This window comes from Lissotriton helveticus, chromosome 10 (genome assembly GCF_964261635.1).
Source record: "Lissotriton helveticus chromosome 10, aLisHel1.1, whole genome shotgun sequence".
Taxonomy (NCBI): Eukaryota; Metazoa; Chordata; class Amphibia; order Caudata; family Salamandridae; genus Lissotriton; species Lissotriton helveticus.
In genome coordinates, this window is record NC_136071.1 from 92,455,910 (window position 1) to 92,481,780 (window position 25,871).

General features: G+C 45.2%; 1 protein-coding gene across 2 annotated transcripts in view; it reads left to right on the top strand.

Moving 5' to 3' along the window:
* LOC144785951 (hexosaminidase D-like) overlaps positions 1 to 25,871 on the top strand; it is a 279,553-nt gene that overhangs the window by 122,120 nt on the left and 131,562 nt on the right. For both annotated transcript variants that reach the window (XM_078664840.1, XM_078664841.1), the window contains 2 exons: positions 6,057 to 6,221; positions 7,151 to 7,334. In XM_078664840.1, coding sequence (XP_078520966.1) covers positions 6,057 to 6,221; positions 7,151 to 7,334 — 349 coding nt within the window. The remainder of the gene's footprint in view (positions 1 to 6,056; positions 6,222 to 7,150; positions 7,335 to 25,871) is intronic.

Below are 25,871 nucleotides of genomic sequence, written 5' to 3' on the forward strand. Positions count from 1 at the left end.
GCCTGAATTAACCACTACCTGAACTTTCACCAATCAAGACTTTCACCAAGACTACTCTCCGCCACTCTTTCACTTGCCCATACTCCCCGCATCTACCGAAGCAGAGGTGGAGGGCGCTCCTTCTCCCACATCGCAACAAAGATCTGGAAAAGCGTCCCCATGCACCTCTGGACCATCATCTCACTTCTGGAATTCCAAATGTCCCTCGAGACCTGCTGTTGGAATAAGCGTACGGGCCTGCAAACGCCTGGATTTTTTTTTTTGTTAAACCTTTTTATTAAGTTTTCCGTTTTGCACATTATATTCAACAGCAGTATCATTTACGAATAACAGACAGTGAATTACATTACATCTTTGGAATGTGACAATTTTGGGTTTTCTTTGTGTTTGGTTAGGTGGTCTGTTGTGTAGTCAGGATGGAGATAGGTCTGCATTTCCTGTCTCTGGTTCTAAGGCTTGATCGTTGGGCACTTCTTCTGTGGGTGCAGGATGTGGGTACGATTACCCAACTGGGGGTTGAACTAGAGAAGTGTGGTTGGGAGATGAGCATTGGGCCAGTGTCTATGTGTCTTCTTTTGCGGGTCTTACTGCTTTGGGCACAGGGTTATCATTGCGTTGTTGAGGAGCTGTACAATTTCACGGTGATCAGTGTTGTGTCGGTGTGGGAAAGGTTGGGTGAGGAGCCGGTGGGGATTTGCTTGAGCGTGTTAATGATTAAGAGGGCAAGGTTAGAGGGTCCCATCGTTATAGCTAAGTCCCTGGGTGATTGGGTTGGTGATTTATTTTTTATTTTGAAGGAGTGTTGCCCACTCCATGGAGATGTGGTGGCGACGTATCCTAACCGTGTCTTCTTCCATCTCGCCCCATTTAATTACAGCTCCTCTCCAGGCCTCTAATGGAGACCCTGTAGATGTGAGCCAGTGCATTGTGATGCATCATTTTGCTAGAAGCAGGGTCAGCGATGCAAATCTTTTTTTCCACCTCTCTATCTTTACTACGACCTATGAGTGACTGCACATTCTCCTTAAAATGAGAGAGCTTCAGTGACAGAGCTGGTGGGCCTATCCTTTTGATTTCCATTTTCTCCTTTAAAAGGTCCAATTCAATTAATTCTTTATTGTTTGATTATTTAAAATCTTACAATATTGTACCAATCATTTCTGTTATAAAAAATCCAGTTCTAAAATGTAAAAGAAACATGAATAGATAAACCAATCATTCATATTACCAAATGTGTTCAACTTAATAATACCAATTTCATAATACTGATTACATTTTATATACATCCTATATTACATGTCAAATTGGGTTTGCTGGTCTAACCCTGTTCTTACTATCAATAAAAACTTTACAAAAGCTGAGTTGAGTATTATATTGTCTGAATACAGACATCTTATCAGTGCCTGTCTACAAGTTTGTATTCCTCGTTAGTTAAAATGCCACTTAAGTATAGATTTTCTTTCAGTTTTAAGTTTCGGGCATACTCACAGCAAATTAATAATATTATCTTCCTCCAATTGACATAAGCAACACAGCGTCATTTCCACTGTTCAAAGCCAAGGCATTACATGACATAAGCCAGGGAAAGCACCAAAACGAGCCTTTATAAAAATATTTTTATGCTTCAGAGACCATGGAGTTTCAAGATATGATTGGGGTTTCACCTTTGTATATCCATTCGTTAATTACCGTGCACGCTTTCTTTTTGCAAGAGTCTTTATCCAGTAGTAATGATCAATGTTTTGTTATTTGAGTAATCGATTTTTAAACAAGTCTGTAGTTATTGGCATCTCCCAGATAGAATTTGCTGAGTATTCGTATAATGCAGCATGTAAGTACTTCCAGGACTGTGACTTCTTGTTTGCATTTATTTCCTGCCATAACAATTTTGACATTTTATTTACATTATCATTTTTATTCTTTTTCACACTCTTATAAATTGTCCTTTTCGTGCAATTAGCTGGTTAGTTAACCCAAATTCCAATCTTACCTGTGCAGGTGATGCGTTGTGTGGAAGATAAAAAAGAGATTTAAACATTTTTGTCACAGCATTATTGATGATTACAGAATCTTTTCCACACAGTGCTTCGCTACCATATGTTAATGTTTGCAACAGTTTTGCCGATATCATTTTTAAAAATGGTAAGTAACTCAGCCCTCCTAATGACTTCTGCAGGATTTAAATGCAGTTAACAGGTTGTTTGCTCTGTTGCATATAAACCATATGTGGATGAAAAGATCCTTTATCATCGAATAGTACTCCCATGTATTTGTATGTTCTTACTTGTTCCAATTGTGATTTGTTGAGGAACCACTTATGCTTATATTTTGACCATAGATTTTTGTTAACCTCCATAATTTTTGTCTTGGTTTCATTTATAACCATTCCATTATCTTGTGAGTACCTTGATATCCTATTTATCAGGTGTTGTAGCCTGAACTTTGTTTGACTTAATAGGATAACGTTGTCTGCATATAGCCGATTTGATATCTGAGTGCTAGCTAATTTTGCAGGAGAGGCATTCACTACATCCGACTCTTGTGTTAGGTCTGATGAGAACAGGTTAAAAAGCAAATGTGCCAATACACACCCTAGCTTTAAGCCCGTGGAGGTTGGAATTTCCTTAGATAAACACAAACCATCTCCCCTCCGAACTCTGAGGTGTTTGAATAGAGGAGTTGGATTGATGTTAAGAGGGACAATGGGACACCTTGATCCTTCAACTTTTGCCACAGCAGTTGTCTATGTACACAATCGAAAGCTAATTTAAAGTCCACGAAACACAAATACAGTAGTTGTTTCTTTGCTATGCATTTATCCATTAATACTGATAGTACTAATATATTTGTTGTGGTGCCTAACCCTTGCATAAACCCTGTTTGATTCGGTGGTATTATCTGTTTCTCCTTTGCCCATACAGATAGTTTTGATAGTAGAACTCCTGCAAATAATTTGGCTTCTGTGTCTTGTAGGGTAATTAATCGATAATTTCCAGGGGGTGCCCAATCCCCCTTTTTATATATTGGTGATATTACTTAGCCCCTCCATGTTTCAGGAATTATTGATGTCTTGACACTTTCCTTGAATACTTTTGTGAGAAATTTTGCCCATATATCCGGGTTTTCTTTGTAAAATGGGAATGGAATGCAAGTGGGACCAGGAGCACCATCTTTCCGAATTAGTTTGCATACTTGATTTGTTGTTATCTCAATTTCATGCTCCCGATTTTGTCTTAGCGTATCAGTCACATCCACACTGACTTCCAGTTGGCTAGTTTCCAATCTGGTGTTTAGGTTTGTTGTCAAGAATCGAATCTAATCTATTTCATTTAATTGGGATGATACAGCTGTTTCAGTAGGGCGTGATAAACCGTTTATCGTTTTCCAAAAAACCCTTTAGTTCGATTGTTTACTTGCTTACAGTACTTTAGCCCAGAGATCATGCTTTGCTCGATTTCTTTCATCCCAGATTAACTTCTGCAGATTATAATTAGTACTCTCTAAATTAGAAAGTAAATCCATATCATTTGGGCATTTTTTTTATTGCCTCTGAAGGCTGTTACATGTTCTTCTCATGAGCCGCGTTGTATGGGTTAGACTGATTTTGTTCCTTGTTCCAATTTGGGTCTTTGTGTATTTCTTATAATGTTGTATAGACACATAAGTTTTAACTAGTTTTTGTATGAAATGTACCCATTGTTCTGTTTCAGATAAAGATTCATCTTGAAAGCATTCTTTAATCAATTTTTGAGCCAGTTTGTTAGTAGCTTCTTTGGTGTTCTCTTTCCAGATTAATCTCCTATAATTAATTGTTCCCCCCTGCCCGGGTACCGTTGCATATGCTTTATACAATATAGATTTATAGAAAGTATTTGCTGACTGTGATCGCTGTCAGACACTTTCTCCGTATGAAAGGAAATTATCTTGTTAAAGAAATTCAAAGATGCTATTGTATAATCGATTCTTGATTTATGGCTCTTTGAATATGTCCATGCTGGAGGTGAGTCGTGTGGTAGCCTCCCATTTAAAATTCTTAATCCCTTTGCTTCTACATCTTTAACGAAGCTTATGCCTAACTTGCGTTGAATCATATTAGTTACTGCAGGTATTGTTTGCTGAGGATTTGCCCATAAAAAATCCTGTTGCTGGATTAGGTCATCTCTTAAATAGGGCACATGCAGATTTAGGTTAAAGTCCCCTGATATGATGTATTCAATGAATGGATCCTCAATCATTTGTTGTAATCAGAAACTAATGTGAAAAGTGCTCATATTACTCCTTGTGCTTGCAGTGGGGTGTATATATAAATGTATTAATAATATTGATTTTGATTTTATTTATTGTTTTCCTTGTACCTTGTACCGTAATTTTACTGTTAAGAAATTATTGTTGTTCGTAATAACTTGTTCATGCTCCACTTTAAAATCTTTGGAGATAAATGTTGCCGGGCCCCCACTGGGGTGGCCATATTTGTTTTGCTTAATTGCCGGCTCAAAATATCCTCTGTAACTTTCAAGCATTACGGGATTTATAAACCAAGTTTCCGGTAAGAAAATAATCTGATAGTTGTTTGACATTGAGTTTAGGTGAGCATTTTTTATTTTTTTACGTACCCCATTTACATTTCACTAGCAAAGATTTAGGGATTCACTATATTTTTGTTTTTCCTCTGTTGGCCTTCTTGGTTTTTTCTGTCACTGTGGGTTTTTCCCATGAAGGGCCGTCGTAATCCATTTTTCGTTTAATCTGACCTGCTTTTTTATTTTAATTGGTTCGATGTCAACGCTACTGACTTATCCATTTTTCCAGTGGGATTTTTCTTTCTGTCTTTCTCTATTTGGTTTCATTTTTCAAGCATACACCGTTCCCAAGACAGCGCCAATTGGCTGCTTGATTGTCGCTCATTTCATCTACAGTGTGCCACGTCCAGCATGGCCCAGGCCTCTAAACCAGGTGACCATCTTGGAATGGCATTGGCTGTAGAGTATTATTATTTTATTGTTGCAAGATGACTAACACATTGGTTTTAAACGTGGCACCTATGCTGGAACTTATAACGACAATACACTGCGTACAGCACCATTACAAGTCGAAAACCTGCTGCTAGGTTTCATTTTATTTATCGCAAGCAAATGCCCAACGTGTTAAGGTGGCTGTATGTTTTTTGTTGTTGTTTTTTTTCTTTTAATTTATCTTGCATATGTTGTTGACCTTTTTGGGGTGTTTTAGAGTTGTATAAGTGATTAAATGTAAGAATGAGTTGGTTCGAAGGATGCAGGAGTGCAAGAGTAAGCGTATGGAAGACTAAGCGTATGGGAACTTATTGAGTGTTTAAACCCATCAATGACTGAAGAGGAGGCTTAATTTAAATGCCTGACCTGTTAGCGTGGCCAATGCTTGTTGATTTATTATGCACACCACAAAGTCTAAAACGTCCTCCTAATTGAATTATTGCAAGCTTAAGACAAACCAGAGGAGCTGGTCTTCTTTATTTATTTTCTTGCCTTCATAACTTGTTAGCAAAGCTCAAAAATTGCATCAAATGACTGGAAGAGGAAGGGGCTGTGGCAGAGAAAGCTTATCAGTGAGATTAGCTTGATTCCAAGTCAGAGTTAGAAAGATAGAAGTTAGTCTTCGTGTATTAGCTGAACTTTCTGTAGTCTGCTTCTAGAGCATGGAGTAGGGACAAAGAGTTGCTGTGGGTGAATCATGGGATTGTAGTGACCTTCCCATTAATTGCTTCTATTTTGGCAGGAGCAAAAGTAAGCGATTCTTTGAAGCCGACCTTGGGGGTTTTGCTCGGGCAATAGGTGGGCATCAGCTTAGTATGATGAACCAGGCAGCACTGTGCCTTTCCTTGTTGGCAAAGCTGAATTTATATAATGGTTGGGTTCTTGCTCCAGATCTTGAGAGGTGCTGCTCTGGTCTTTGAGTAAAGCATTAGTGGCCAGAGTTTACTTCTTCAGTAGGAGGATGAGTTCTTGTACTCACAAGCCAGGCACTTTCCTACATCTCTCTCCACCCTTCTAACATTCCCCTTTTCTTTTCTTTGACAGTTCGTCCTGAAGCATGGCAAGTACAAGCACTTGAGGGAGGTCGAGAAGTACCCCAACAGCTTGAACCCCCATGCTGTTGAAACGTTCCCCTTGGTGACCTTGATTCTGCAGCAGGTTCTGGACAAGCACCCACAGAAAACCTGGGTTCACATTGGCGCTGATGAGGTAAAGGAACACGAGCATATGGACACTGCTGACTCTTAATTTGTCAATCGTGGGCTTTCAATTATGTCATATTGCGTGGTAGTACGGTCTTTAAAGACCTATGTCTGGTAGGCATAAAACAAATCTTAGCTCACATCTAAATGTATCTGGGCTTGAAATGTAATGATCTGCAGGTCCCTCCCATTTTATTCAATAAATATGTTTTTACTCACGACTGACACCCTGATTCATTTATCCTATTTCAGAATCTGTCATATACTTATTGGAATCAATAACAAAAACAAGGACAACGATAGCCAGAATATGACAAAACAATTAAAACACTGTACATTTCATAAAAGAGAACTAGCAAAATTACAGTCTAGTTTCTGCTTTTCTGTAACAAGACAATTACATACAAGTCCACCGTTAGCCATTCCAAGAGCAGTCTTATTTCCAATTCAGAAGCATTCTGCCATTTCTGAAATTACAAGACATGCTGGAATACCACATTCTTGATACTTCCTCCTGGTAATTTCACCATTTCAAAATTGCAACATTTCTGGTTAGGAAAGGGCCTGAAAATGGGAAAATGCCAAACAATCTGGTAGATACTTCCAATTTCTGCTATAATGCTTTATTACCTAAGGGCAGTTCAGCCCAGCAACAGAATACCACATTATTCCTCTCGAAATTTCTGATACTCTGGGTAGCGGTCACAACAGCAGTGGGGAATACCACATTGGTCTTCCAGATCGTGTTGTGATAGATACCGAAGTGGGTTGAAAAAAGAAATGCTCCCGGAGTCTCACTTTTAAAGTTATCTCACCTGCAAGTACACTGTACCAAAGGTTTCTCTGAATGCCATCTGCACTTGAATAGGTTTACACAAATCAACTCACCACATCAGACCCCCTTTTCTTTCTCATTCTTCCTCTCATCCCACACAGGTCTTTTCTCTTGGCGAAGGTCATGACTCCAAGTCATGGATGAATAGCAACAATGGAGACCTGGGAAAGATGTACCTCAACCATATTCAGAAGGTGGTGAGCTTCCTGACTTCTAGGTACAAAGGAGTCCAACTCCTGATGTGGGACGACATGCTGAGATGGATTAGCGAGGATTCCATTAAGAGTAAGTATGAGGGCCTCTGGCCAGCCAACTCAAAGACTTCTGAATCAGTCTCATATTCCTTTGTTAGTTTTCTCCGCGCACAGACATGTATGGCAGTTTCCAACATTCCTGATAGTGAGATTGTGCTGAATTCTGAAAAGAATCTCCTTCTACGTGTTGGGGAAATGCCTCCTTAATTTCTTTATCTCCTCATGCCTCTTTGTCCACTATACCAAATGATCCTTGCTGCTTCATGGTGGCACCATCACCCCTATGACATCAATACCAGGTTTGTACCTTCTTCCACTCTCATCAACTCATGGCCTGCACTATTTTGCCTTCTCTGTATTCCATCCAATGGCAGATCTAAAGGCTGTTCTTCACTGTGTTTTTTTGTTCTTTGTGCTAATATCTCTGTGTTTAGAAGATCCTACCAGAACTGTATGTAGACAACTAAATATGGAGACTCCTTTGGGAAGGCATCACAGAAGCATGAGTGTCTGGTTTTTGAAGCTGCAATAAAGCTGTCTGAGTCACTTGATGAAATTGACAGAACGTGATAACCTGGCACTTGTTTGTCAGTTGTGTATTGTAGTAGCTTTTCCCTGTGTGTGGCTGATATTTGTGATGCTTTTGTAATTTATTGCACAGAAGTGTATAGGATGAAGTCTAGAGGTATTTATTTATTTATTTATTTATTATTATTACAATTTGTAGAGCGCATACTTATGCCCGTGGGCGTCTTGGCGCTAAGATTACAGTTAGGATCTCTGAGGGTGGCCACACGATGCCAAAAGGACTCATTACTGGTTAAACAACCACGTCTTGAGCAGTTTCCTGAACTGGAGAAGGGATTGACTCGATCTAATTGTTAGCGGAAGCGAGTTCCAGAGTCTGGCTGCCGTCACCGTGAAGCGCTTGTCTCCCCAAGTGGCCGTCCTGGTACGGGGTACTGCAAGTAGATGCTGTGACATAGATCTCAATTGTCTAGATGGACAGTAGGTAGCAAGCTGTTCTCGAAGGAACTTTGGCCCTTGGTTATGGAAAGCCTTGAAGGTCAAACAGAGCGATTTAAATTTAATTCGATTTCTGATTGTTAGCCAGTGGTAGTTTCTAATAGTGTGGCTGATTGATTTAAATTTAGGGGTCCTGGATAGTACTCTTGCTGCGGCATTTTGAATCATTTGCAGCTTGGAGATTACCCGGTTTTGGGCATTGGCAAATAGGCCATTACAATAGTCTAAAGAGGAGAGCACAAGGGTGCTCACCACTGTTTTGCCAGCGCTTTCCGAAAGAAATGGGATGATTTTTCGTATAAGCCTGAGTTTATGATGGGCGTTTGCCGCGGTTTGGTTAGCGTGTGCCACAAAGTTGAGCTTCTCATCAAAGACTATTCCCAAATTTCTGACCCTTGCTGGACCCTTGCTGCTGGTACTGGTACGGCTCCCAAGGATGAGGGCGTACCTGATACTAGCATTAATATGTAGGTGACATAATGTGCAATGTTCTGCACCTTGTTGAACAATAGTTTATTTCACACTATTGTAAGTGTAGCCATCTTTTCCCTTTGCGGTCTGTCCCCTTTGTGTGATGTAATGTATAATGTGATTTGTGGGTATTCTGTGTTACTCAGTAGAATAGAGTAATGTGGCAAATGTGAGAAGGCATTAGTGATGTTAGACTATTTTAGGCCCAAAATAAGTTTTGGAAAAGTATTGATTTTATGCAGAGTGATTTGGGAAATTTTGTTGAATTTTAACTGCACGCAAACATTAGCTGCTACACGTAAGTTTGGATAGTTAATATATGAAATGTTGAGGAACCAATTAATGGTCCATGCCATAGCAGGAAAGTACAGTAGAGATGATGTGTAATGGCGGATCTCAAGGCAAAACAAGGGGGGAGGAAAGAGGGTTTAAGAGCTAGATCCGCCCTCCATTCGCAAACTGAAACAACATCCCAAATTAATGGGTAAAGGATCTAGCAAAATGGGTAGGATTGGCTTTCCTGACCAAACTTGACGCATGCGGTCTGGTGGGGATACGTGTCTAGGTATTATCCTGTGAAGCGCTCTTACTACGAACATAGGCTCAGGAGTACTTTGCCCCCTACAGTCCATGGGGCACAATCTGTCTCCACCCTAAATACTACGTAGCAAGCCTTGATCGTATATATGTAATTAACGCATGCTTTATTAGTTGCAGCGTTTTTCACCTTTGTATTTATGTATTATGTTTATAGCACCACATTAGGGTTAATTTAGGAGTGGCAAACACAGGGTTGGTCCCTGAGGAAGAGCTTGGGGGACGCTCGAAACTTGTTGACACATATCCAGAATCACTAGCCCATTATAGTTAGGATCTCTGGCATCACCCCGTTTTTAGATATACCCATCTAGGAGCAACATCTAGGAGCAACAATAAATTATTCTCGCCCACTAGGAAGGTATTTTTATTCACCTAACCCACTCCACCACACTTCTGCACTACACATAGTCTTCCATTAATTGCTCCTACTTAATTTCGCAAGTCGTAGCACGCCTCAGCCCGTATGCCAGGCTGCTCACCCCAAGATTATAAGTGTGACCCGAGTTGATAAAAAAAGATATAAAGTCCAACATGTGAATGAAATAGCAAGAAATTATCCAGTATTATGGGTGTCTTTCATAGATTCACATGCCTGAATCATTCCCCGTCGTCGAGACGGGAGTCTCCGGTACATAGAAAAGTAATGTCTTATAGACATACATAGAGAATAGTAGGCCTAAAGGCCTCACCTTAGTAACATATCCATGTCCTTTTGTAAAAAGCACCAAACTCTAGAGAAGAGCCAATCAGCTATCACCTCCCTCTAGAACCTTCCTGGCAGGAGCCTCAGTTCCTCAGATTTTCTACCGCACGTTGTGCTAAGGGAGTCTCCTCTGAGCTCTGCTCAGATTCTGTGTTTTTTTCACTTCATTAAATGACTTTGTTGTCAAGGATTCTTTTCTACTATGGATTATCTTCAAATACATTCTTTAAAGAAGGTCTGGTACAGGCCAAAGACTACAAGGTATGTCGCACTTTCTCAAGTAAGTTTTTGAGAGGTTGTGAAGGGTGATTTTTAATATGGTGTCAAACACTAAGACCAGAAAGGAGGTTTTTTATTTTCTCCAGTGACCGTGATGAGGCGTTATCCTCAACGTCTAGGAGACCTCAAAAGAGAAGAGAATCTCCTCAGACTCATTCCTCAGGGGAACATCCTGAGAAGGCCCTCAAAAAAGACCACTCATGGGTCTTCTGGGCGCAGTTCTTAAAAATCTCCTCACTCTGTGGATAAGGAGAGTAAAGGACTTGCTTTTGGAGAAAAATCATGTCAAAAAGGCGACTTCTGAGCCGTCAAAATCACCTCCTCTGGTCATAGGACCCTTCAGGAAGGCGTCTTCTATTCCTCCTGAGGTAAAGACTAAGAAGCCAACATCGTCAACAGGATCGTCGACAAAGAAACCATCATCATTGCCTATTACAGCCTCTTCGTCTACGATGGCCTCGTCTACGATGGCCTCATCTACGATGGCCTCGTCTACGATGGCTCATCTACAATGGCTCGTCTACGACGGCTCGTCTACGACGGGTCGTCGACGACGGCTCGTCTGCGACGGCTCGTCGACGATGGCTCGTCTACGACGGCTCGTCAAAGATGGCCTCATCTACGATGGCCTTGTCTACGATGGCCTTGTCTACGATGGCCTCGTCTACGATGGCCTCATCTACGATGGCCTCATCTACGATGGCCTCGTCTACGATGGCCTCATCTACGATGGCCTGTCTACGACGGCTCGTCTACGACGGCTCGTCTACGATGGCTCATCTACGATGGCTCGTCTGCGACGGCTCGTCTACGACGGCTCGTCTACGATGGCTCGTCTACGACGGCTCGTCTACGACGGCTCGTCGACGATGGCTCGTCTATGATGGCTCGTCGACGATGGCTCGTCTACGACGGCTCGTCGACGATGGCCTCATCTACGATGGCCTTGTCTACGATGGCCTTGTCTACGATGGCCTCGTCTACGATGGCCTCATCTACGATGGCCTCATCTACGATGGCCTCGTCTACGATGGCCTCATCTATGATGGCCTGTCTACGACGGCTCGTCTACGATGGCTCATCTACGATGGCTTGTCTACGACGGCTCGTCTACGACGGCTCGTCGACGGTGGCTCGTCTACGACGGCTCGTCGACGATGGCCTGTTTACAGCGTCAACGACTGCCTCATCTACGATGGCCTCGTCTACAATGGCTCATCTACAATGGCTCGTCTACGACGGCTCGTCTACGACTGCTCGTCGACGACGACGGCCTCGTCTGTGACTGCTCATCTATGACGGCCTGTTTACGGCGTCGACGATGGCCTAGTCTATGATGGCCTCGTCTGCGATGGCTTGTCTACGATGGCCTCGTCTACGACTGCGTCGTCGACGACGGCCTCATCTAGGACTGCTCGTCTACGACGACCTGTCTATGGCGTCGACGATGGCCTCGTCTAGGATGGCCTCATCTACGAGGGCTCCTCTTCGATGGCTCATCTACGACGGCATCGTCATCGACGGCCTCGTCTATGACTGCTTGTCTACGACGGCCTGTCTACGGCGTCGATGATGGCCTAGTCTACCATGGCCTAGTCTACCATGGCCTCGTCTACCATGGCCTCGTCTACCATGGCCTCGTCTACCATGGCCTCGTCTACGATGGCCTCATCTACGATTGCTCCTCTACGATGGCTCCTCATTGACGGCCTCGTCTACGACGGATCGTCTATGATGTTGCCTACGACGGCCTCGTCTATGACTGCTCGTCTAAGACGGCATAGTCTATGACGCCAATCTCGTCGACGGACCCGTCGACGAGGGAAATTCCGAAAATTTTGGAATGTCTTATAATGTGGTAGAGAGGGCTGCTCAGCGTTTTAAGATCTCCATGGTCTCTCAAGAACCGGTCTGCTTCTTGTATGACTTCACAGAACCTCTCAAGAAGGCAGTAAGGTCAATACCGATTGTCGATTACCTATAGTCAGAAGGGGTAAAGGTCATGCAGAACCCCTCCTCTGTATCACCAGTGATCCCTCAGTTGGATAAGAAGTATAGGGCGCCAGATACAGCACCCGCGTGTTTAACAGGGCATCCTAAGCCGGACTCCGTGGTGACACAGGCGGCCTAGAAGACCTCCAGGAATCCTTCGGCCCCTTTGTCGCTTCCTCCTGGTAAGGAGGTAAGAAGAGTGGACAACATTGGGAACAGGTTTTCCTCAATATCGACAATGACTGTGAAGGCCGCGAACGCCCTAGCGCTCTTGGGACGCTATAATAGGCAATTGTGGGCACACATAGCCCCATAGCTGTCGGAATTGCCAGATTCATCCAAAGAGGAAGTAAAGAGGATTCTGCTAGATGATGAGGCATCGACGTCAGAAACTATAGACTGCGCGATGGATATCGCTATGACAGGGTTCCGCCAGTTGGCTGGAGCAGCAGTCTTGCGGCTCCAAGGATGGCTAAAGGCAACCTCTTTCCGTCCTGAGGTGCAAACAAAGATTTTGGGCATGCCATATGTTAGCCAGTTACTATTTGGCACGAAAAATTGATGAAGCAGACACTGCAAGACCTTTGGGCACTCTTCAGTATAAGAACCAGTCCTGTTGTAGAAATAGAGGAAGAGGACAGTCTTCCTACAGAGGAAATTATTAATACAGGTCTTCCTGCCCTTCAGGCCAGAGTAGACCGCAATACCAACAGCGCCAACAACAGCAAAACAAGCAATCCTCTTTTGGGAGGTCGTCCTTTCAAGGTACAGGACAGCGGAAATAACAAAAATCTATGGCTGCTTCTCTGAGAGATCTTGATTATGCTGCAGAAAGGAGCAATAGAGAGAGTACCTCCATCTCAGAAGGGAAAAGGGTTTTATTCTTGCTTCTTTTGATCCAGAAAAAAGACAAGAAGTGGAGACCAATCTTGGACCTTAGGGCCCTCAACAAATTCCTAAGAAGTAGTCGTTTCGCATGGTAACGATCCAGGAGGTCTTGCAACTACTGTAACAGCAGGATTGTAGGGCGTCCCTAGACATACAGGACGCTTACTTCCATATCCCAATTCACAGGAATCACAAAAAGGTACTTGCGATTTGCAGTAGCGAGCAGACACTTGCAGTTTCGCGTTCTGCCCTTCGGGCTCAAGTCTGCACCGCGCATATTCACGAAATGTCGTACCCCGGTGGCGGCATATCTCAGACAGTGCCATCACCAAGTCTTTCCGTATTTGGATGACTGGCTGGTCAGGACTCCATCCTTAGAAGACGCGTCCAGGTCTTCCAACGCCTGTTTAAAGCTTTTCGATTGCTAGGGTCTCACCCTCAATCAGGAAAAATCGGTCCTACAACCTTCTCAGTGCATCAGTCTCCTAGGTGCAACCCTGGACACACGGTCAGCAAAAGCTTTCCCATCCAGAGAGAGGATGTACAAGCCCCTTGCACTATCTGCTATAGTAGCCTCGAAGAAAGTCTTGACAGTCAGTCACTTCAAATCCCTCCTGGGGATGTCCGCGTGTATCCTCCTGATTCCTCACTGTCGACTACGAATGAGGAATCTACAGGAGGCGCTCTTGAAGCAGTGGGTCCAATGCACAGGGTCATTCGACGACCACATAAAAGTGAATCCTCAGATGGTCGGAGCCCTGCAATGGTGGATGTCATCTCAAAACCTCTCTCAAGGCTTGTCATTCCTGCTTCCGGCTGCTCCTCATGTTCTCACAACAGGCGCCTCCTTGGAAGGCTGGGGAGCTTTTCTGCAAGAGCTGCAGATAAGCGGGTAGTGGTCTCCTATGGAGAAGAAACTACATATCAATCTGCTCGAACTGCGGGCAGTCTTCCTGGCCCTTCAAGCTTTCCTGCCAAGAATAAAACATTCCCTGGTGCTCATCCGGACAGACAACACCACGACTAAGCACTACCTCAACAAAGAGGGAGGGACACGCTCGCTGACACACTATCGCGAGTTGCACAAAATAATCTGGAATTGGCTCATACTCCACAATATATCCCTAAGAGCGGAATATGTCCCAGGCACGGACAATGTGCTCTCCGACTTGTTGAGCAGGCAGAAAACATCGTCACACGAGTGGGAGCTAGATCAACAAATTATCGACCAGATCTTCTCCAGATGGGGCACGCCGCAAATCGATCTATTTGCGACGACAATGAACACCAAATGCCCACACTTCGCAAGTTGGCATCCCCAGTCAGGGTCTCTAGGGAATGCATCTTCCATCGCATGGCGCAACGTCGTTGCGTACGCCTTTCCGCCATTCCCGATGCTTCCCAGAGTCCTCAGGAAAATTTAGGTGAAGCCTTGTACTCTAATTTTAATAGCCCCAACTTGGCCGAGGCAACATTGGTTCACAGAGCTCCACCGTCTATCCCTGGAGCCGCCGGTCCACCTGGGCAGTATCTATCTCTGCTTCCAATGAACAACAATAAAGTTCAACATCTGGATCTGAGGTCTCTCAGGTTAGTCGCCTGGCTCCTGAGTGCAGAGAGTTCCACAATCTGAATATTCCACAAGACTGTAGACATTCTTGCCAGAGCAAGGGCGGATAGCACGACCAAGACGTATTCCCTGAAATGGAAGCGCTTTTGTGTTTGGTGTGCAGATCACGGGATTCGGCCTTTCTCCACATCACCGGAGCAAATATTACCTTATCTATTACATCTGGCACAGTCGGGCCTAGCCCACTCCTCCATTAAAGTACACTTAGCAGCAATATCTCGTTATAAAGAACTTCAATGAGTCCATCGCTCTGGTCAAGCGGATTGATTAAGCAATTTCTAAAACGATTATACAGATCTTTCCCGCCAGTAAGGATGTTGCCACCTGCCTGGCATCTCAATGTGGTTCTTAACCAGCTCATGAAACATCCGTTCAAACCAGTACACAGAGCTGACCTAAAGTATGCCTCGTAGAAATCAGCACTCCTCCTGACGCACACATCTGCAAGGGGGGTCAGTGAGCTACAGGCGTTTTCAATCCAGGATCTTTTTCTACAGTTTAATAACGACAGAGTAATCCTGAGAACCAATCCTAGGTTTATCTCAAAAGTCCCGTTGGACTTCCACCTAAATGAACCTGTGGTTCTGCGTTCCTTCTTTCCGAACCCAAGCACGGCAGCTGAGAGATCGCTGCTTTCTTTGGATCTCAAGCGATGCTTGAAGTTTACACTGACAAAACAAAAACATTCAGGAAATCTAACCAGCTATTCATAGCTTACAGCAGACCTAGAAAATGTCTACCGCTTGCTAAGCAGAGCATCTCCAGATGGTTTTCTGCAGCCATTGCTTTCTGTCATGACCAAGCTGGACAGCCATTGCATTCCAAAGTGAGATCGCACTCCACGAGAGCCATGTCCACTTCTTTAGCTCTCTTTGCAGGGGTGCCAGTCATTGACATTTGCAGGGCGGCAACATGGAAGTCGCCGCATACCTTCACTAGGCACTACTGCCTGGATATGGAGCTGATGAATGATGCAGCAGTGAGACAATCAGTGTTACGCCATCTTTTCAGTAAGGTGAGCCTTCCTCTGTCCCTCCATCCTACTCTGGTGTGCCCATTTCTTTAGTAATACTTATTGTGGAGGTCTAATGATGGTTCATGCTCGCATGATGCGTCTTATCTAAGGACTTGTATATGCTGTTCCATCAGAAATGTGCACTCTGCATTGCTTGCTACTCTGATTCAGGCATGTGAATCTATGAAAGACACCCATAATACTGGATAAGAAATGCGTTACTTACCTGTAACTGCAGTTATCCAGTATTGGTGTCTTTCATAGATTCACATGCAACCCTGCCGCCTCCCCTGGAAGGACTCACCTAACTCTCTCAGTGTCACGCCTACTTAGCTTAGTGCGTACGAAAATCTGAGGAACTGAGGCTCCTGCCAGGAAGGTTCTAGAGGGAGGTGATAGCTGATTGGCTCTTCTCTAGAGTTTGGTCCTTTTTACAAAAGGACATGGATATGTTACTAAGGTGAGGCCTTTAGGCCTACTATTCTCTATGTATGTCTATAAGACATTACTTTTCTATGTACCGGAGACTCCCGTCTCGACGACGGGGAATGATTCAGGCATGTGAATCTATGAAAGACACCAATACTGGATAACTGCAGTTACAGGTAAGTAACGCATTTCTTCCATACGTTCAGTATTTATAGGTTGAAAAGCCAAGTTAGAAAGCAATAAGCATGCAAAAAACAAGCTTCAAAAAATGAAATATATTTAACTGACTTGTTTTATGAAGGATAATTTCGGATGGGTAAAGACCGAAAAAGTATTAGTATTAGGGTTACAGTTAGCTTAAGGATAAGGTTAAAGTCACTGGTTAAATTAGGGCTTATGGCGAATATTAGAGCTAAGGTCGGAGTTAGCATTGGGTTAGAGCTAAGGTAAGGGTTAGGTTCTACTTTTAGGTGTGGGTGACAGGGAAGGTCTGGATAAGCCTTGGTGTTATGGCTAGGGTTAGGAATATCAATGTGATGCGATTAGGTATGGGATATGCATTAGGTTTATGAGATATTGCTTATGATTCTGGTACTTAAAATCATAGGACATGTGATGATGATAGCATCGGGGGTGGAATTAGGGCATGTAACTGAATGGGAAAGTACCTTTAACAACCAACTTTAGAGTTTGATCTCTGTGAAAAATAGGCAAAATAGTTGGGTGCAGACCAACAAGTGATTTTACAAGTCCAGGAAGATGAACCAGTGGGTCACACTGAATCACAACACTTGATCTATGAACTGTCTTTGTGTGGCGATATGGAGAGGAAAATAAAGGATTTTGCTAATCACGGGTTGCCTTTCACCATTGTTAAACAAAAGATTTTCTTTACGCAGCTGTGCAGTATAATGGGCATATTGAGTAAAACAGATATGTGTATGTGATCCTGTGAAGGACAGAATCGAAGTTATTGTGTTTTCATATGTAAGGTAGACAACTGAAGGGAAGCGAGGCATAATTAAAGTGTATAATGCAAGAAAGAGCTTGCCTTTTCTGTGCTTGTGAGGTAAATATAAGCTGCATGTAGAATTGTATACCTGCATTAAGGAACAGGTTTTATCAATAGCTGTTGGTGAAGTTAGCAAGCAATTGTTCACTTGTTTCCAAAGGTCTTTAACTGCTTCAGCGCTACAGCGTTTACCTGCTGTGCGCTGAAGAAGTAATAAATGGCTTGTTTGTGACAAAGCCAGCTCGTCATGAGCGCAGGGCAGGTAACGCCCATGACGAGCTGGCTTTGTCATTAGCGTCGAAGTGGTTAAGGATACATGCATATTAGCTCACACAAAATCTATTTGAAATCTAATGCTGAGCCTGTTGAGGATTGAGGAAGCGATCATTGAAAAAGAGGAGGTGTCAAAGTAGTATTTACTGTTTCGACAAGCTTTGGAACTGTAAGCTTACGTGCCTCTATGTTAATCTAAGAAGACGGACTGCTAATAGTCCGGTAGAATCTCTTCCTTTCAACAATGATGAAATTGGGGGAGCCCTGAGAAGGCGTGTCGTAGTTTTCTTTCCTGGACCTGCTTGTGGCACCTCTAAATTGATTTGCCCCAGTATTGGAACTTTCATAGATTCCCATGCTTTGTATCATTCCCCGTCGTCGGAATGGGAGCCTCGGTAGTATAAAAACCATAGAAACAAAAGAGAAACCTAGGCCTAGGCCTCATCTCATTTTGTATTCTATCCACCTCCTTTTGTAAAAAGAGACCAAACTTTTGCCAGGACCAATCAGAGCAGCCTCACCCTCTAGAACCTTCCTGAGAGAGCTCAGAGCCTCAGATTTTTCTACCGCACGTTGTGCTAGGGAGTCTCCACTGAGCTCTGCTCAGTTTTCACTGTTTTTCTACTTATTTCTTCAAGTTTCTGCTTCAAATCGTCATGTCTGACAAAGAGAAGAAGGCCTTATTCAGGTCCCGTGCCTCTTGTGGCAAAAAACGTCTGTTTGTGGAGGATAAGCATGATAATTGCATGTATTGCTTATATCCTGACCACAAGGCCACAGACTGCAAGATCTGCAGGACTTTCTCGAACAAGACTCTTCGGGACAGAGAAGGCCGGCTTCTTACCTGGCTTCAGAAGATGAAGACACGCAAGGAGGTGCTCTCTTCGGATGAGGAGGATTCCGTGTCTGCTGCTTCCTCGCAAAGATCAAAGAAGAGGGGTAGGTCTCCCCCTGGTTCTTCGACATCTGAGCCCCCTCTTCAAGCCCCTCACAAGATCTCTGACAGGTCTGAGAGGGCTGGTCCCCTTCAATCTCCTCACGAAAGTGTAAAGGAGAGGCAGGGACAGGCTACAGCAGTGGTGCCAGCCTTAAAGGACAAAAAGGAGGTTGTGATCCTTTCTCCTCCGTCCAAAAAGATCAAGCCCAGTGATAAACACTCTACTGGCACTTCAGGATCTGGGCCGTAGAAAAAACAGCGTCCGTCGACGACGAAAACACCAGGTACGTCGACGACTGTGACTTTGGCTAAAGTTCCCGCTGTTTCTGTGGCTCCGTTGACGGGCTCGTCGACGGTAGCGGTGTCCACGACGGCGACTTCGGCGACGTTCAAGGTTCCGAGCTTGTCGACGATGGTGGCTTCCACGTCGACTAGCAGGCCGCTGTCGACGGCCGCAACGACGACGAAGACTACGTCGACGACGTCGACCACGACGGCTTCCACGTCGACGACGATGATAATGACGACGAGTTCGTCGACGAGACCGTCGACGGTGGTCCCATCGACGACGAAGATTGTGTCGACGAAGGCTGTGGTGCCGTCGACGGTTACATTGACTGATGCTCCGACGACGACGGCGTCGTCGACGAGACCGTCGACGGTCCAAAAAGTGCATTTTCCAGTCCGGAGAATGAAAATCACGCCGGAGATGACGTCTCCGCGACGAGTCTCTTCCCATCTACCGACAATGCTGTTAGATGATGAGTCTGACGAGGATGAGTTTCAGGATGATTATGGACCTGCCTATAGTCCCTCGGACTTGAACGTAAAGTTGCAGGAGACGGACACGGAGGAGTATTTCGACCAGGCAGGTGGCCAACAACTACATCCTTATGTTGTGGAAGAGCGACATCCGCGGAGTTTGGGACAAGGCATGGTAGCCATGCCCTCCTCTCTCATTTCGGATCTTCAGGACATGCTTCAGGATTATCGTAAAAGGTTTCCGTCAGACCCTTCTGGACAGACTACGTTTTTTCCACTTCCACCACAGCCGCAAGTGCGGCCGGCTACTAGTGTTCCGGTGGTACCCTCCACACCACCGCCAGTGACACCTTTGGCCCGGGTTCCCACACCAGATCCCGTACCACTTCCCGATGTCCATCAGGATACCTCTTCGGATGAGGAGGTTGTCCCAGTGGATCCCTTGATGGATCCTTTACAGGACCCTGACCCGGATCAGGGGGACAATGACCCGCAAGACCCAAATGCTGCTGGTCGAGACACTTCCATCTCCCCTCCGGTGGATATAGGGGGTTTTCATCATCTGATGGAACGGGCTGCTAAGAGGTTTGGCCTACCTATTTCAAGAGAGGAATCGGAATGTTTCCTTTATGACTTTAAGGAACAACACCAACGCTCTGTAAAATCTATTCCCATTATTGAGCATGTATGGGAGGAGGGCATGAAGATCATGCAGAGTCCGGCCACGGTGATTCCAGTGCTCCCCAGACTGGAGAAGAAATATAAAGCTCCGGAAGGCAGTCCAGCTTGCCTTATTGGTCAACCGAAGCCTGACTCAGTGATTTCTCAGGCGGCACAAAGCAAGTCAAAGAATCCGTCCACACCGTTGACCACTCCTCCGGACAAAGACGGCAGACGTCTGGATAATGTTGGAAAACGGTTTTCCTCTATGGCCAGCTTACTGGTTCGAGCGGCGAATGCCCTTGCCATCTTAGGCCGTTACGACCGCCAGATGTGGTGCGACATGGAACCCTTCGTGGAACTATTACCTGAGCCCACTAAGGAGGACGCAAGAAGGTGCTGGCGGAAGGAGCGAAATCGTCTGCAGAAGTGATTGACTGTGCAATGGACATTGCTTCCACGGCCTTCCGGGCCTTGGCCGGCTCCGCTGTATTACGGCGTCAGGGTTGGCTGAAGGCCACCTGGTTTCGTCAGGAGGTCCAGAACAGAGTCCTAGACCTCCCTTTTGATGGGGAGATGCTGTTCGGGAAGCATGTGGATGATACCCTACAGAATATCAAGAAGGACACAGACACGGCAAAGTCCTTGGGCTCTCTCACCTATCGCATGGTCCCCTTTAGGGGCGCACGAGGTAGAGGATTTACGTCTTACAGAGGAAACCAACAACGTTATTCCTCGCAGTCTTCCCAGTCATATAAACCCCATTACTCGAATCAGCGACAAGGGCAATCAGCATCTTTCTCTCGCAACCCTCCGCGAGGCCGTCAACAGCGACAAGGCCGTGACAAAACCAAACGACAATAGCGGCCTCCCGGCTCTACCTGCTGTTCCTCCCCTCCCGATCACATCAGTGGGGGGCAGGATATCCCTTTGTCTGGACAGTTGGATGTCAATAACATCGGACCAATGGGTCCTCAACATCGTGAAGAGTGGCCATACGTTGGAGTTTCACAACTTTCCTCCAACACGAGCTCCGGGTGCCATCCGCTCAGGACATCTAGGATTACTACATCTAGAAGCCCACCAGTTGTTCCTCAAAGGAGCAATAGAACCGGTCCCGCTCTCTCAGAGGGGCCGGGGGTTCTATTCAAGATTCTTCCTAGTGCGGAAGACGAAAGACACTTGGCGTCCCATCCTCGATCTTCGGGAGCTCAACACCTATCTCCTAAAGCTCTCCTTCAGGATGGTCACTCTCCAGGAAATTCTTCCTCTCTTAAATCCAGGCGACTACTTGGCGTCGCTGGATTTAGAAGACGCATATTTCCATATTCCAATACACCTAGCTCACAGACAATACCTTCGCTTTACAGTGGGAAAGAGCCATTTCCAGTTCAAAGTGCTTCCATTCGGCCTTCGGTCGGCACCGAGAGTGTTCACCAAGGTATTGGCACCGGTGGCAGCTTTCCTTCGACGACAATCTCTCGAAGTTTTCCCTTACTTAGACGACTGGCTCGTCAAGGCGCCATCTTTCCAGGACGCTTCGCAAGCCGCGTCTACTTGCCTCCATTTGTTCCGCTGCCTGGGCCTTCAGTTGAACGTACACAAGTCAGTCCTCCTGCCTTCCAAGACTGCCAGATTCCTGGGGTCCGTGCTGGACACCACGCATTGTACGGCTCGTCCCTCAGAAGAGCGACAACAAAAATTGATGGTTTCGGCTCAACTACTCTGCCGCAGCAAGGTCCTATCGGTCCGCCAATACAAATCCCTTCTCGGATCGATGTCCTCCTGCATACCATTAGTACCGCATTGCAGGCTAAGGATGCGTCCTCTACAGGAGGAGCTGGACAAGCAATGGCGCCAGGCAGAGGGGTCGTTCAACGACAGGGTTGTCGTAACATCAGCAATGAGAACAGCGAGCGAATGGTGGCTTCAGAAAAGCAATCTCGCCCAAGGCCTAACGTTCAGGATTTCTCCTTCACCCATGGTGATGACCACGGACGCCTCGTTGGAAGGCTGGGGTGCAGTGCTCCGAGAGCTTCAAGTCAGTGGCCATTGGAGTCCAGGACAGCGGCAGTGCCATATCAATTTCCTGGAGCTGACAGCCATTCGGTTGGCCTTGCAAGCTTTTCTACCCAGAGTGGGCAATCGCTCAGTGCTGGTCCGGTCTGACAATACGACGGCCATGCACTATGTAAACAAACAAGGAGGCACCAAATCGCAGACTCTGTCCGCAGAAGCTCAACGGATTTGGGATTTCGCGATTCACAACAACATCACTCTGAGAGCCGAGCACTTGGCGGGAACTCTCATTGTCAAGGCGGACGCCTTGAGTCGCCAGACGGAAGTGACTCACGAGTGGGAGTTGAATCAATCCATTCTCGACGGAGTGTTCTCAGTTTGGGGGACGCCGACCATCGACCTCTTTGCTTCACCGGAGAACGCCAAATGCCGGTTCTACGCAAGCAAGGTTCACCATCGGGGGTCCCTAGGGAACGCTCTTTCGATGGCCTGGTACAGCGCGTTCTTTTACGCTTTTCCTCCCATTCCCCTCATTCCTCGAGTTCTCAAGAAAATGAAGGCGGAACCCTGCAGGATGATTCTAATTGCTCCAGCGTGGCCCAGACAATTCTGGTACACAGAACTACTGCGGCTCTCCCAAGCTCCTCCAATTCAGTTGAAGCCCATTCCGTCCCTCTTGTCCAGGAGTCAGGGACAGGTTTTCCACCCGGATCCGAGATCCCTCCACTTGACGGCGTGGCTCCTGAACACAGAGAATTCAGTCATCTAGCTTTGTCTCAAGAATGCAGAGAGGTCTTGGCTCAAGCCAGAGCACCAAGTACCAACAAGACGTACGCGGCGAAATGGAAGAGATTCTGCTTGTGGTGTCAACGGGAAGGTCTTCATCCTTACACTTCCCAACCTCATCAGTTGTTGCCGTATTTGCTATCTCTGGCTAAGTCTGGTTTGGCACATTCCTCAGTAAAGGTGCATCTAGCGGCCATATCAAGGTTTCGACGCAGTTCGGCAGGTCCTTCCTTATGGTCCTCTAGGGTGGTTAAACAATTCTTGAAGGGCCTATTCCGGATGTATCCGCCAGTTCGTCCTCCTCCACCAGTGTGGCAGCTCAACCTTGTCTTGGCTCACCTCATGAAAGCTCCGTTCGAGCCGGTTCACAAGGCAGACTTAAAGTTCCTCTCCTGGAAACTAGCACTCCTCTTAGCTCTAACATCAGCTAGACGAGTGAGTGAGCTTCAGGCACTCTCCATAGTGCATCCATTCCTGCAATTTACAAAACAAGGTCTGGTTCTTCGGACGAATCCCAAATTCATCCTGAAAGTGCCATCTGAGTTCCACTTGAATGAACCGGTGATTCTGAAAACCTTCTTTCCACATCCTTCTACACCTGCGGAGCGTACGCTCCATTCTTTGGACATTCAACGGTGCTTAAAGTTTTACTTGGAGCGCACACGTCCCTTTCGGAAGTCTACTCAGTTGTTTGTGTCCTACAGTGCACCTCGTAAGGGGTTGCCTTTGACAAAGACTGGCATTTCCCGCTGGATCTCCAGTACGATTCAATTCTGTCATCAGGAAGCGGGCAAGCCGCTGGACGGCAGAGTCCGTGCACATTCCACGAGGTCGGTGGCTTCATCTGTGGCTCTCTTTTCGGGAGTTGCCATTAAGGACATCTGCAGGGCAGCAACGTGGAGCAGTACTCATACCTTCACGAAACACTACTGCCTGGAATCTGCAGGACGAGATGATGCGGCTGTTGGTCAGGCAGTCCTGCGGAATCTGTTTCATTGAGAGGTGAGCTTTCCCTACGATCCCTCCATCCTGGTGAGCACATTTTGTTTGTTTTTACTGTACTTTATGTATTTTTCTATGGTTATGTGATGCCATGTATTTACAAAATGTGTTCATGGTGCTGTACTGCTAGCTATTCTGATACAAAGCATGGGAATCTATGAAAGTTCCAATACTGGGGCAAGAAAACAAGTTACTTACCTGTAACTTTGGTTCCCCAGTATTGGTAACTTTCATAGATTCCCATGCGCCCGCCCGCCTCCCCTGGGAAAGCTCAGTCTTTTTACAGAGTTAGTGGCGGTTTGCACAACGGCTACGAAAATCTGAGGCTCTGAGCTCTCTCAGGAAGGTTCTAGAGGGTGAGGCTGCTCTGATTGGTCCTGGCAAAAGTTTGGTCTCTTTTTACAAAAGGAGGTGGATAGAATACAAAATGAGATGAGGCCTAGGCCTAGGTTTCTCTTTTGTTTCTATGGTTTTTATACTACCGAGGCTCCCATTCCGACGACGGGGAATGATACAAAGCATGGGAATCTATGAAAGTTACCAATACTGGGGAACCAAAGTTACAGGTAAGTAACTTGTTTTCTTCCAGCACAAGTCTAAACCCTTAATGTATAATTACAATTTGAGTACTCATTGGCCCGACTAGGCTATTTATTTTCAGAGAGGGATGTTCTGTCTTGTTAATGACCTGAAGGGATGCTGATATGTTTTGAAGATGCTCTCCCAGTGTTTACAGAAGATAAAAATCACATATGTAGGTATTATGGAAGGTGTGTGAAAACCTACAAGTAAAGGGTTTCAAGTTAAAGTCCGACAATTGTGCTAACCAAACATTTAGCATGGTATCTAAGGCTTAATGTCCCAGAGGATTGTATTATGTTCAAGCATTATTTGATGAAAGTATATGTACAATTCTCAACAACTTAATGGTGGCAATTACAAATTTACAGGCACTGCATCCAGGTAGAGAGAGCTACACTATCCAAGCTGGTGGATCTTGAAATCTTTCCTAAATAAGAGAAGCAGCGAAAATAGATAGAAAGTATTATCTTTCTGTTGTATATGTGTATACTGCTGTGAGATAATGGTGCATTTTGCAAATAAGATGGAACTCTTACATAGAATAGAATGATAGACAGAGTAAAGGTAAAGCATGGGACAAGGAACATTTCTTCACACTTTCCAGAGTGAAGAAATGCATAGGAATCTGCCCTATATCAAGATTAAGGAAAAAGGGGTAAAATATCTTTAGATGTGGATGCATACATTCTGGGGCACTACTTATCAGTTACTTAGATTAGGAGGTATAATGAGAGTTTTGTCTCACATATGTTGACCGCAACTGAGCACAGGCGTGGGTAGTGGACCATTCCCAAAACATGAGGAATAGTTATATCTTGACCTCTTGCATCTGTGAGAAGACTGTTCACTGCCGGAATTGAGTGGTGTCCGTGTTTGAAAAAAAACCATTAAAACAAACTGCTTATCCAGATCACCATGCAGGGTGAGGGTCGGGGGTGAGGAGGAGAGCAACGAGAGGATCATAACAATGATGTTGTGACAGCTGTTCTGGATAGTGTGGCTGGGATCTTTGAATGGGGTGACTAAGGGAAATTGGAAGAGTGTGTAGGAGAGTAATGAGGTGGTTCAAGGTAGGAGGCCCCTTGCACGTTGGATGGAATGGGCAACCGTCTTTTAATAGACTTCCAAAGAAAATGGGGTTATTTGCTAAGTTTGTGGAGGCATTTCGTAAAGGTGGATGGTTTTTGATGAGAGTGGGAAATTATGTTCTCGAAAAGGAGGCGAGGAAAGCTAAGGGTTGTCATTCTAGATTGTCTTTGTGAAACTCCAATTGTTTGAGTTTAACTATGGTTCTAGCATAGATGCAGAGCTTGACAGGGCAATGTGCAAATGAAGTGATTGAAGATGGCTGTTTCTCCAGTTGATGCCAATGTGCATGACACAGTAGGAGATGGCTTTTAATGTTATCGGCCTATTGAAGATTTCACCATAAATGTTGCATTTTGCTTTGGGTATTGTCAGCTGCCACTTACAGTGATCAGAGGTGATGTTGAATGGAAGTG